Source organism: Atractosteus spatula, chromosome 8 (assembly GCF_055471065.1).
Source record: "Atractosteus spatula isolate fAtrSpa1 chromosome 8, fAtrSpa1.hap1, whole genome shotgun sequence".
Lineage (NCBI taxonomy): Eukaryota > Metazoa > Chordata > Actinopteri > Semionotiformes > Lepisosteidae > Atractosteus > Atractosteus spatula.
The window spans coordinates 7,170,660-7,184,541 of NC_142713.1; the positions used below are offsets into that span (position 1 = coordinate 7,170,660).

The 13,882-nt window shown below is 38.8% G+C and overlaps 1 protein-coding gene across 1 annotated transcript in view; it reads left to right on the forward strand.

Annotated features, from left to right (window-relative positions):
- The first annotated feature begins 1,029 nt into the window (after positions 1 to 1,029).
- rxylt1 (ribitol xylosyltransferase 1) overlaps positions 1,030 to 13,882 on the forward strand; it is a 34,593-nt gene continuing 21,740 nt past the window's right edge. Inside the window, exons 1-3 of the mRNA XM_088924020.1 lie at positions 1,030 to 1,268; positions 7,964 to 8,176; positions 11,451 to 11,553. Coding sequence (XP_088780146.1) covers positions 1,133 to 1,268; positions 7,964 to 8,176; positions 11,451 to 11,553 — 452 coding nt within the window. The 5' untranslated portion in view covers positions 1,030 to 1,132. The remainder of the gene's footprint in view (positions 1,269 to 7,963; positions 8,177 to 11,450; positions 11,554 to 13,882) is intronic.

Sequence of the window (13,882 nt, forward strand, 5' to 3'; positions counted from 1 at the left end):
ATTGCAAGAGTTTGAAAAGATTAATCAGTGTTTTTCAAACTTCTCTTTGTAGGGCAATTTAGACAACATTCCCTTTGGGAGCAATACACGGTATGTAGCCATACTATACCAAGGGGTCAGGGGGACCACACACACCCTAGTTTTTTAGTTCACTTCAGTTTATTGTCATATGCACAAGTGTAATGAAACTCTTATTTGCATGTATGCTCCAATACAAAGACATCCGATAAACACCAAAAAAATAAACACCGAAGTGCAGCAGCAACAAGTTAAATAACATACAACCAGTGGTAGGGGTACTGTAGATCCTGTCAAGCTCTGAGTTATACAACTGAGCACTTAATTGACTGAACGATTTGATTCATTTGAAGTGTTTTGACTATTTTTAGGTCTTTACCGTGTTGGTGGTTGTGTTTTCATCATTGCGTTTCAAAAGTTAAAAAAAAAAATCCAAATATTTCATTATTTGAGTACAAAAAAAACAACAACAACGTGCAAACATTCTAAACAAGCAACCTGTTAGTTCAAGTAAGGTTTCAGTTACACTGCCATACTCTTCATAAATCCAGTCTACAAATGTATTGGCCATATCGATTTCAGACCCTTTGCGGAACGCATCGAGGGGAAAGTGAGAAATTGCTTCAGCAATTTAAGAAGGGGGAATTTTGAGGCAATGATACCGAGTGGACACAGGGGTTAGTATCCCTAAGTAAAACAGAAAACATACGGCTACAGTATGGAGACAGTATACAAACTGCAATATATTTAGCATTTCTACACATTGTCATAAGCAATAGTTCCACTCTTTTAAGACGTCTTCATTTTTACCTGTGTTTTTTATTTACAGTTGAAAACCTTAGAGTGATTTTTAAAATATTGATATTTGAAGGTGAACGTTTCCCGTTCAGAAAAGGGAAAGCATCGCATCAAATTGTACAATCACGCCGTGAAATAAAACCTGCGATTCCGGGTTTTTCCAAGTTTGAAAAATCTGTGCAGGCAGTTTCCTAGATAACCGTTTCTCGTCATTGCCTCGCCGGGTCCTTCTTAAAGCTGCAATTTTTTTTTGGTTCACGTGTGGATACATCTCAAAAATAATAATAATGCCACCGTAGTATGATGTTATAAAAGAATGAAGCTCAGTCGCAGAAAAATATGTTCTATTATCTTGTTGTCTTACTTGATATTTTCTCTTTATGCCGCTTATAACGCGTTTTTCAAGACCAGATTGATATCCAGAGTGCACAGGGTTGCGAAAAAGATAACTGGTAAGGCAACATTCCCTTCCCAGCAGATCTTAAAATACACAGCATACTTTTCTGTTCAAATGTAACATTTGCAAATGAATATGTTTACGGTGGGATGTTTGTTTTGGAGGGATTTTTTTTCCGGTATAAAACAACGCAGCGCTGCTTATTATATTTAGAAGAACTATAAAGAGCCCGTTAACACCCTCAAAAAACAAACACAAAATTAAATAAAACAAAATTGTTTATTTTTGATAGAGCCGTGTGCCCACTGCCTGGAGCTGATACAAATTTAACTTTAGTTGTTTTCGTTAAATGTAGTTGAGTTACTAAACTATTCAGTAGTGTTACTCTGGCCTGTTTGGGACATCGGGGATATTGTTTTACTGAAAATGAAATATTAAAAAAAGAGAATAGTATTTTGGAGGTGTTTTTTACAAGGTTATGAACAAAGCTGGTGAGATACTAGACGTTTTACGTGAGAAAAAAAAAACATAATTGGACTAAACTTGAAAGTTACACGCTCTGGTCTCTGTGCTGATCTTCATCTGAAAACTGAGCTACTGTTCCAGCATTAATTCACGTTTATACAGTACGTGCTATTTATATGTAGATGTAAGTCTTTTTTAGATTTTCTGCAACATTTCTCTTTTGCCGAAGCGTGGAGAAAAGTGTTTAGTCCTGTTTGTTTAGGTTTGCCTAAACCTAAGTAGCCCGAAAAAAAACATTACCCTCATCATTCAGTGGCTAAATATTTGAGATTGGATTCGCAGACCAGGATTATGACAGTGTCGTAAAAACATGTTTTTTTTGTTTTTATAAAAGAAAAAAACGTAGTTTCTGTTTCCTAAATCCTAACGATGGCAGACGTATAAAAGCAGGGGCATTAAAATACCTGACTTGTGATTTTGTTGTGTTTTATGACGGTGTTTTTAAAGCTCGTTCCTTCTTGTTTACATTGCACCTCTGGAACCGTCAAAGGTCTTAAAATACTCAAAGAAAAATAAATCAAGAAATAATTTTGATGCTCTTTACTGTGTTTTTGAATTAGCCTAGAGGAGCGTCCTATTAAGCATGCTTGTCCAAATTAGGAATAGCAGTACTATAATAAATTACATAACCAAATGTGAAATATGCGTGTATATGTAGTATTTCATAAATGGACTGCATGTTTGCTTACTGTAACAGTGTTTAAAAAGTAATTGTAAACCAGTGACATATCTGGTTACATTAAGCCTTCTAAAAGATTTACATTGTGAGGATCTGACAAGTGAAAAAGTAAAAGATGAAATATTTGTACTTTTCTCTTTTGTCATATTCTGTGCTTTAGTTTACATATTTAATGATTATTATTTAGTTTATGTATTCTTTTCTGTATCTTGGAAAGTAAAAAATGGACAATGATTATTCACCATTTAAGAGCAATTCATATACCTGGCTTCATAGTAACAATTATATGATTCATTTCTGTTGGTTTACAACCTAAACTTGACATGTGCCTTTAAAATGTGTGGTTGAATCTTTACTGAGATGCTATTTTTATATTTTTAACATCACTTTTTCCATATACCGTAGAAATTGATTAGATTCACAGAGGTGGCTTGACTGAGGAAAATGCTCAGTGGTGTTATTGATTAATTCATTTAGTTTCTTTATTGAATTCAAATTTGTGAAAGTCAGCCTAGACCAAGATCAAATTATAACAGCTGTGAAACATATGAAAGCTTCAGTATGAGAAGAATATGTGCAATCATAGTTTCGGTGATGTATAAAGACAGGATTGGCAGATTTCCTCATGAAGACTTTGGAACGCCTGTTCTGAATAAATAGCAAGCAGGCATGGGTGTCTTCTGCACAAGAACTGTTATCCAGATGTTCTCTTCCTTAGAGTCCTCCACTGCAAAGAGCCGAGAGCTGCACACAGTTCACAGTGTGGTTAATATTGGCAAGACGCATTTGCTGATTAAATGAATCGTGACAAACGGCCAAATTATGAATCATTCAAAGTTGGAAAATGGCTTTGTGATTTCTGGACCCAGAAAAAAAAAGAAATTTGGTGAAGCTATTTGTAAAAATGCCACATCTTTGAATGGTATATTTTGTTTCCAGAAAATGAATGCTACAGTATATAGCAATGGCATCTTCATTGTAGGTGGTATTGATAAATGAAAATATATTTTAGCTTTTTATTCATAATCCTTACGCTTACTATTTTCCATTATTTAACAATTACTTACACTTATATAGCGCTTTTCTGGACACTCCACTCAAAGCGCTTTACAGGTAATGGGGACTCCCCTCCACCACCACCAATGTGCAGCTATAGTGCTGCCAGAACGCTCAACACACATCAGCTATCAGTGGGGAGGAGAGCAGTGTAATGAAGCCAATTTATAGATGGGGATTATTAGGAGGCCATGATTGGTAAAGGCCAATGGGAAATTTGGCCAGGACGCCAGGGTTACATCCCTACTCTTTTCAAGAGACGCCCTGGGATTTTTAATGACACAGAGAGTCAGGACCTCAGTTTTACGTCTCATTCGAAGGACGGCACCTGTTTACAGTATAGTGTCCCCGTCACTATACTGGGGCGTTAGAACCCACATGGACCAGAGGGTGATCGCCCCCTGCTGGCCCCACTAACACCTCTTCCAGCAGCAACCTTAGTTTTTCCCAGGAGGTCTCCCATCCAGGTACTGACCAGGCTCACACCTGCTGAGCTTCAGTGGGGCTGCCAGTTGTGAGTTGCAGGGTGACATGGCTGCTGTCTGGCATCATATTTGCTTGCCTTTTAATGCTGTGATTTTAGTTGAAAGTTTTAAACCATTAACTACAGAACAGACTACGTGGAAATGAATACTACTTATAGGGCCAGGTACTTCATAATATTTGACATTTTAGCTGTTACAGACATAGCTGAATTTTTATTTAAAGTATTTAATCTGTTCTATAGCAACATTGTGTCATTTTTTTTACAAAAACAGCTTACGTATATGCTTTTTATTGTAATGAGGTGTATTTGTGCTGCAGACGATAGTCAGAACCCATTGCATGGCGTTTTTAAGCACTTCTTAGCAGTGGTAATGTATCTTTACGTATTTAGAAGGAAATGTGTGTTAATATAACAATCAACAGTTTTCTTTCACTATTCCACTAGGTTTGGAAGACGCTTTAACCTTGTCAGTAAGCTGTGTTATTGTTAGAAAGTGGTTGGTAGACAGAGGGATTACTGTACATTGGAGCAAAACTGTTCCAAAGGGAGGACTGCTGTTAGGTTAGGACAGCATTATAAGAGGAAGCAAAAAATGTTTGCCTTGATTCATTTTAGCATTCTCAAATCCCGTGGTTCAGAATGATCTATAAAGCAGATGGCAATTGTTAATAAAAATAATTTTGTGTACCGATGAATCACAGACAGTATAATTCAAAGTAGTAATCTTAACAGTTACACAAACCGTCTCAGGGGGCTGAAGATTTCTAATGTATTAACAGAAGCAGTAGGCAGAATTTCTAAAGAGAATTTCAAGTTTGATTAAGGATATGTCCTGAGAAGCATTAGAAATAAAAAAGGGATTTTTTATGTCTCTTAGTGTTCAGGCCTAAGAAGAAACGATTTCATGTTTGACACGTAGGACTTGATGGCACAAACTCTCTGAGAAGCTGAGAACTTCTCTGGTTCTTGTCATAATCTTGAGTCTTCAGGTGGGGACTTGGGGGGCTGACATGTCACTGGGGTGTTCAAGTGGGAATATTCCATCAGCAATGTTTCATTTACGAGCCCACACCATCTCCAGAAGGCTTAACAGTAGTTCTGACGTCTTAGGACCACCCTCCTCTATGTCTGCCCAGACGCTTCACAGATCACTATGTGGGCCCAGCAGGGGTCTCTCCTCTTCAGTCAGAGCCATCGGCTGCCACTTTCTGCAGCTTCTGTAACAGTTATACGTAAGGACTTTACGCAGTTCCTAAGCTCCTTCTACAGCCTAGGGATAGATATTGCCACAAATCCATGGCACTCAACCCAACTGGACAGACTCTCACTTTAGAACCTCATTGTTCAGTTGCTGACTTGTCATATCCATACATATTCTTCCTCTCGTAGGCCTCATCCACCTCATTCTCTCATGGCACTGTCAAAGGCGAGAGGAGAGTTGGACCACAGTACCAAATCTGGTTTTAAATTGACATTGTGGTCACTCTGATGGGACTGTTAGTCTCTGGTCTGCATCTGCCAAAAGGTCAGATTTGAAAAGGTTTCAGTTTATTTCAGAGCCACATTACAAGAATATTTTCCCCACAGTTTTAATTAAGAAAAATATCGCGCTATGTCATATCATCATATTGCCCAATCCTAGTTTGAAATCTGTGTGATGGCGTGGCTTAAGTATCTGTGTAACAGTAGTAAGAGACCATAATGAAAAGGGGAGAGAGTTGGACGACATTTCAAGAAATGGATGGATTGCATTTTTAGATAATTATTATTAAATCATTTCTAGCAAACAAAAGACGCAATGCAGTTTAATCTGCTCATGCCTCCTGTAGCCTTGAAATGTCAGACATTGTGATCATTCTGATGGGACTGTTAGTCTCTGGCCTACAGTACCTCTACCAAAAGATCAAGATTTCAACTTGTTTCGGAGACACAATGTAGACAGTACATTACAAAATGATGCATAAAAAGAGCAATAAGTCCATTTTAAGGACAATAAATGTTAGGTATTGAAAAGTCAAAAGTTGCATTCTGAGGCATTGCAGTTAGCTGTTGAGGATGCATACTGCAGTAGGGTAGAAGCTGGTCTTGAGTCTAGTGGTCTGTGCTTTAACAGTGTGGTACCGCTTGCCAGAGGGTAGTGGGGGAGAACAGTTTGTGGCCGGGATGGCTGCGATCCTGATTGATGGTGACAAAGGATGGTGTGAATCTCACCGATTGATGGTGAATCGCATCCTATGATCCTCTGTGCCTATAATCCTATAATCCACAGCCCTTTGTAGTGCGTCATTGTCATGCATGGAAGTATTGCTGTACCATACTGAGCACTCTGTGCTTGAATATGAGTAGCTGTGGTCTCTTGGTCCTAGTCACGGTAGACATGGAGTAAATATTAGACCAGCATGTCTTTGCACTGTGGGAGGAAACATGAGGAAACGCCTGCAAATTCAGGGAGAACGTACAAACTCCAGTCGGATAACTCCCCAGGAATTGAACCCAGAGCCCCAGCAATGTGAGGCAGCAGTGCAAACCACTGCCCCACCCCTATCCTTATTCCACCTTAATGCATTTTATTATAAAGTTCTTCTGCTTATTGGGGTTTAGTGTGTGTTTTTTTTTCTTTTTAATATTTAAGAAACTGGAAATATCAATGTTGGTCTCTCATATTGTCGATATTATCTTCCTTTAGACACTCTATTTGCAGGCTTTCTGCTTTGGTGTGACGTTAGTTTTCATTTTGTTCATCAGAGTATGATGCATAGCCTTCTTGTTGTGTTTATATCGCATAGTGAAACCAGCCTTCTGGCTACTTTTTGTTTTGAACAATAGAAGAAAAACCATGTGGCGTGCTGATCCAAGACCAATCACGTTTTGATGTTGTTCTCGCAGCCTGCATACTGAATCGTATGGATTTCTTGTTTCAGCTCTCATGCCAAAACAGGAAATGATTAAGTGTCAGCGTACTGGACAACAAACGGACTGCAATCCAGATGTTAAAATAGCAAATTCAGATGAGCAGATCTTCTTAACAGTAAACAGTAAATCTTAATTCTTTAAAAAGATGAGCTTATTGTCTAGCTTCTGTATTTATGTATCAAATTCAAGATATTCAGTACAATCAGTTCGGAGCTCATTGGAGATGGTTTCTTTGAAGAAATGTTCAGAAAATTTACTGTAGCTTTCATTTTCTTATGGTTTCTGATGGAGATGAAAAATAATGTAATATTATACATTGTGTCTCATAGAGGTGAAATGCCTAAGGGAGACCTACAGTAGATTGATTTTTGTCAGGATGTTTTGTTGCTGCAATGAAGTGAAGATTAGACATAAATGTTCTTTATTGAAATTGTATGGGTGGTAATAATAAATTATGCACGAATACATGAAGAATTCCTTTTCATAAGCAAGGAGACATACAAAATACTGTATATAAGGTGATGCCTTTTGACAAGTGCTGCTCTGCATTTTATTAATGTATTATCCTGTGTTTCTCAGTTTGTTAACCATCTCCTGCGCTATCTTGCTTATCCCCTCCAGAAAACTTCTTATGCTCTGAAAGTGTGTTTCATGTGGATTTCTTTTCTAAAACACCTCTTCCGTCATTGAAACTTGCAACAATTTTGGGTTATTTATTACGATGGAAGATTCAGTCAAGACCAGAGACTTACACCGTAAGCAGTAAGCAGCAAACCATAAGGCCCTATGCCCTCCTTTACAAACCAAACTCAGCCAGGATTTTTACTGTATATTTAGTCCAAAAAAGCTTCAGCACGTGTCACCTCTGTTTTACTGTTTTGTATGGTCACAGCAGGGAAATTACTCTCAGTGCAACAGTGAGTTTCAAAGGTAGAGGTGCTTGGTGTTCGGACTGAGGGGAAAAATAACACAGCTTTGATAGCTGCTCTGTGTTTAAAAAACCATGGGTCTGGTTTCATCTCGCCCGGCTGTAAGAGACTTGTGATTTCAGGAGACTGTTATAGGCTTGTTTCTTTTTGCTGTTTTTCAGACAGTTCCCAGCAACCTCTGAGGCCTGACCCCAAGAAGGGTCTGGCTGCTTCTGAAGAGGGAGAAGAGTGGAATCCATGGGAGGAAGACGAGAAACTGGAGTCTCTGTCTGTGCAACAGAGGCGTAAAGACAGTTTCAGGTTATTCCAGGAACACTTTGGTAAAAACAGGCCTCAGGAATACAAAGTCCAGATCTGGGGCAAAGCTGCAATTGGTAAGTCTCTCAGTGTGCCTCCCCTACATTTTGAACCTCGGTATGATGAAGTAGTCACAAACCTCATCCTTGAAAATTTAATTAATTGTAAGGTGTAAATGTAGTTTTTTCTTACTTTGCTGTTACATCCCGCTTGCCTGCTGTTTTCTGTTTGATTTATCATAATTTCCTCATGATACTAGTTAAAACAACAGCTGTACCTGTTAAAGTAGCGTCTCTTGTATTTGTTTCATGATGTGCGTCACATTGACTTATTTGATGTGATTATTTGCTTAATTTTCCTAATGCGACATTTTTCCGTTTTGGAAGTTGGTCATTATGTGGTTGGCCCCTGAAGGAGTGGATGTTAGAATCGAGTCTCTCGTGGCTCATCTGGTAAAAGCCTTTTCTCCCAGTCCGCTCACACCATAACATTCGCAACACGCAACCAGATAGCTGCAGCTGGCAGTTCTGGGGCAAGCACTATCAGCTTTGCCTAGGGGACTGAACTGGAGCTCCTTGACTTACTACACACTGCTGCCCCCTATCTTAGTTTGGGTACCTGCAGTTTCTACTGCTCCCAGCCTGCTGCACAGTTTTTCTCTCTCTCTCCCACCCAAAGAAGGCTCCACGGCCGAAACGTTCCGTTTCTTTTCTTCTCTTTTCAGCATGGAATAAACCTTTACTTGTTCCTCTGCTCTACAGTATGCGTATTCTTTTGTATTCGTACTTGAGGCTAGAGGAGAGACTTTCATTGCTACATCGCGGATACGGTTTATATCCATTGGCAACACACATGTTGTGGACGGATGTAAGGAAAAAAATGTTTTTATGAGAACAGGGTTTTTGGTGGTATGGAAAAGATAGCAAATGGGAAAAGGCGTGTTTAACTGTTTTCCCAGAGTATTTGACAAAACCCGACACAAACACAGAGAAAATGCACACAAACAGGTGGCAATATAGTCAAGATGCAAGGTGGTAGTGCTAACCATGCCTATATGGACTAAGTTGTGGACAGGATGCCAGTCCATCACAGAGCCTGCACACGCACAACTTACTTGAACATTTTAGAGAAACCAGCCAGCCTAACCAGAATATTTGTCAGAAGTTTTAGAGAAACCAGCAACCCAAGTGAGAACATGCAAACTCCCCACAGAAGGTACCCTGTTCCAGAATCAATTCCACACAGCAGCACCGTCTGCTTCTCCCCTGTGTCAAAATAGATGCAGAACTAGGCGAAACAGTCTTGGTGTCTTAAAGGAAAAATCTATTTTTATGAAAAAGGGTGTGTAAAGAATATTTATAGGATATAGCTTGTGCTGTCATTGTATTATGTTTAGTACTTGTACAGGTTTTGAATTAGATTGCATTATATACAGTATAGGGCTAAGCTACATGCAACAAGTTCCATTCATAGCATTGTATGCAGTCGTGCAAATGGGCTTTTAGGATCAGCTGCTGGTTTTCCCTTGTGTATAAGGTAGATGTCAGTAGTTGAGATTGTTTATGATGTTCTGAAGCTACAGCAGCTTATACAGTACTTGATCCTGAAGAAGGCAATTGTAAATGAACCAGGTTTTCTTTTAATTGTGCACCTCCTGATTTTGGGAGGGAGTCGTGACCTCTGTGTAATAACAGAGATACTGTAACGGATGTTCCCTCCTCCCTTGTGAAATCAGTGGGTTCCTGTGTTTGCAGCTTTCCCTAGGGCATGAACAGACACCTGTGTAAGCCTCCAGATCTCATTTCAGTGAAGTATATTTAGTCTGTGGGAGGCATGGGTGTGCTGTGGTTAGCATGACTTCAATTGGGTCCAATTCCAGACCTGGGGTGCTATCTGTGTGGAGTCTGTATAATAAGAATAAGAATAAGAATTAATAAAAAGTACCTTTCCAAACCCATGTACGTAGTTACAAGAAAGAAAAAATGAAAGAAATACAATAAAATGTAAGAAAAAGAAACAAGAGCATACAGGGTAAACTGCAAGGCAGTCAGACATAGGCCGTAGTAAGAAAGTAAGTTTTAAGTTTCGATTTTAACAAAAGCAAAAATTGTGTCTCTCATAGACAAGGGCAGGCCATAACAGTGGAGCAGAGACAGAAAAAGCGCCTTCATTGTGTTTGTGTGGGTTTCCTCCCACTGTCCAGGTCATACTAGTAGGTTAATTGGCTTCTGGTTAAAGTGGCCCTGGTGTGAGTGTGTGTCTGCCCTGTGTACCCTGACTTGTGCCTGTGTGTTGTCGAGATTCGGCTCTCCCGTGACCCTGAATTAAAAGAAGTGATTAGCAAAACGGCTATTTCGTTTTTCTTTTTACATCGTGCAGTTCTCAATCTCTGTTTATAAGATCACTTTATTGGCCATATTCAATTTCTTGTCTTAGGAATTTGTCTTTTCGCATACTTGCTCTCCATGAGACACACAGACAAGGAGAAAAGCTTGGGGTCAGAGTACGAGTTCAGCACAGAAACAGTTCAGGCAGGTCCAAAGGTGTAGTCTTTTACTTTGTCAAATTGATCAGCTTTTATTGTGGAAACATAAGAATCAACTAACATTTGCATCGCTGAGTCCTCAGTTCAAGGCTCATGTTAAATGCACATATTCAACTTCCCTTGCTTATTTAATACACAGAACATAATATGATATTAAGTCAATAAAATACAGTTTATATAGTAACATACTGTGAACATCACACAATAACGACAGAATAAGCTAAAAACCTCCTTTTGAAAATCCATGTTTGGTGGAATATTAATGCACTACCATCTATATAATATTCATGTTTAAATATTATTAATGTTTCTTTACCTTTAGATTTTTAGATGAAATATGCCTTGTCCAGATTGATGCCTTTTTATGTGGGTTGGCGTTTAACCTTTGGATGGGGTTATGTTGATATGATAATATGATGATTATCCTTGCTCTATTTCACCTACCTAAGAGCTTTTAAAAACGTGCATGACCGTGGTAGTGACTGTGCACATGTGCAAAGTTGGTTTTTCAGTAGGTTCCTACTGTGTTTCAGCCAAAGCGAAATTGCTCCATGAGAGTTGTAACTCCAGATGTTTCGGGTCTGATTGCTGAGAAGCAGATTGAATACCTGGAACTCACTCTCCACGGGTTTCTCTTTTGGCACCTGGCTGACTTTACCCAAAGAGCAGATATATAAGTGAGCTTGCCAAACGCCGTCAAGTTGAATATTGATTTGAAGGTTCATTCCAAAGCTGGCCTCTGAAGCCAGCAGTTTGTCTTTCACTGTTATGAAACAATCCAATCAGGGGTTCTCCTTGTCTTGCAGGTCTGTATCTGTGGGAGCATATTTTTGAAGGAGTGCTCAATCCAACGGACAGAGCAGCACAATGGAGAGAAGGAGCAGTACAGTCAGGGAAGATACATTTCAGGTAGTGGCTTACTCGTGAGATTCTGCTATACAGTAGTTCTTGCTCGTTATTGTGCGATTTTGACCACAATTCGTGAAGGGGAAACTCCTTTAGGAGCTCGAAGAACACCCTCTGCTGATTTCTTCTCTGTAAAAATGAAAAGGCATCAAATTCAGTTTCCTGATGAAGGGTGTCGGCCATCTCTATTACCCCTTTTCCGAAATGGTATCGCCATATGCTGTGTGCAGAAGTCATGATGGATGCCTCTCCATATGTCTGCCAGTTTTTTTAAATCTTGTGAAACTGTTATTTATTGACGATAAAGAAAAAGCAATTTTGAGATTTTGGCACCTTTTCAGTCTACATAAATTCCATTCATCACGATCTGTCACCACATGCTAATACAGAGAAAAGAAAACTTATTTCATATTAAATAGTTGAACCTTGTAAAAAAGTAGCATTTGTAATTCAGTTCACCTACTAAGTTTTGAAACTAAATTCCTTTTTACTAACACCTGTTTCCTGGGTCTTATAGGTTGTATTATGTGAAATGTACAGTGTGCCTTTATAGACTGTTAGAGAAAAGACTTTGCAGTTTTACCTTAGTAGGTTCATCTATTCAAACTACAAACTCCTGATACAAATCATAATATATGCTGAAATTTCTCATTGAAACAAATTCCTCTTTGCATTTAACATTATGGGTAGCTCTTTCTTCTAGCATAAAAAGAAAATACTGTGATAAACATCACAGATGTAATTCACTTTCTTATTTTATATGCATTGAAAAAAGTCTGCTGGCAGTTTCTGCATAATTGAGTACTTTATCTTGTTCAAACATTTTCTTACAAAGTTTTTTTAAGTGCCACAGCCAGGAAAGGCCTCCATTCTAAGTATAAGCTGGGTTCTGTAGTCAAAGCATTGTTCATTTCAGTCTAGGCAGAATATTTATTTGCATGGGGCTGGAATGATACACAAAGCTGTGTGTAATTGACTAATTGTGGTGAGGGTTGGGTATGTTTCAATTGTTCAGTTTTGTTTTCTCATCTAGCTGCACAGCAGTGACCCCTGTGACTTGGTGTTTGCTTGTGAATGTGGTGTTTCCAGTGAAAAGCAGTGAAAAGGCTTAGCAGTTACTGGTTTCATATGTACTCAATTCAATTCAGCTTTATTTGTCATTATACTTACACAGGTGTATAGTATAGTGAAAAGTGTTTCTCATTAGTCACTCAGGTGCAGTATACAGATGCAGCCATTCAAAATGCGTGAGGTATTTCGCGGCATACCCCGGTGGGCGTGTCACAGTATCACGCGGTATGACGCAGTTAACGTGGTGTCACGTGGTTAACTATCCGGCGTCGCCTTGTAAAACCGCCAGGGGGAGCTTAACCTCTCATGTACAGCATTTGAGCCTTTAATTTTGAACTGTGTATTACAGCATGTTAATCATCAGTCATTAAAATGTTGGTATATTTTATGAAAGCAAGATTGCTCAGTTGGACAAAAGTACACAACCTACCTTTATCAGAAATATTTATGCATCAAAGCCTTTACTGAAGATATTACTAATAGTATTAATAATGGATGACTTTAGACAAGCTGTATACTCAAAGTATAATTTCTTTAGCACATTTGTACAAGCACTTGGAATCTGTCCAAGCCATACTTTGTCAGGCATTTTGTTTTACTTCAACGGGCATAAAAACTTCCTTGCTTTTAACAGGGCGTTTCATAATTTCTAACTACGAAAATGATTTAAAATGCGACACTTATCATTCAACTAGAGCTCAAAATATCACAAGGATCCTCAAGAGCACAGCAAAGAGTGTATTAAAAGACACTTGTATTTATCAACGCTTTCTTTTCCATATACCAGATTTTATGGAACCACTTCAGAGGGGTGTCAGCCAGTCAGATTCCAGGAATCGGCACTTTAAAGGAAAAATACACACCGGTATTCCATTTCTCCCTAACGATTTTAAGCATCGAAGTATTTAACTATCATGTGAAATAGCGTGTGAAAAAGTGGTAGTTTTAAGCTTTTCTGCTAATATAATATGGAATCGCGTATCTAAAGAATTTAATAACAGTATTCATGTGCTGCGACAGGGCTGTGTAGGGCTGTTTCGCCTGCCTGTTCATGCGAGTTGTCTTGTAGCCGACTGGTCTAGGTGCGTGACTCCCAGCTGACAGGTTGTGTGGTCGAATCCAGCTGGTGCTGGACTTTTCTTTTAACAAACATTTCTTCAAAAAAATAGAATAGCGATATTATGGACAATCAATTGACTTTTATATTTCAAAATATCGCAACATGATCGATATTTGCGATATTTTGAACATATCTTCCCTT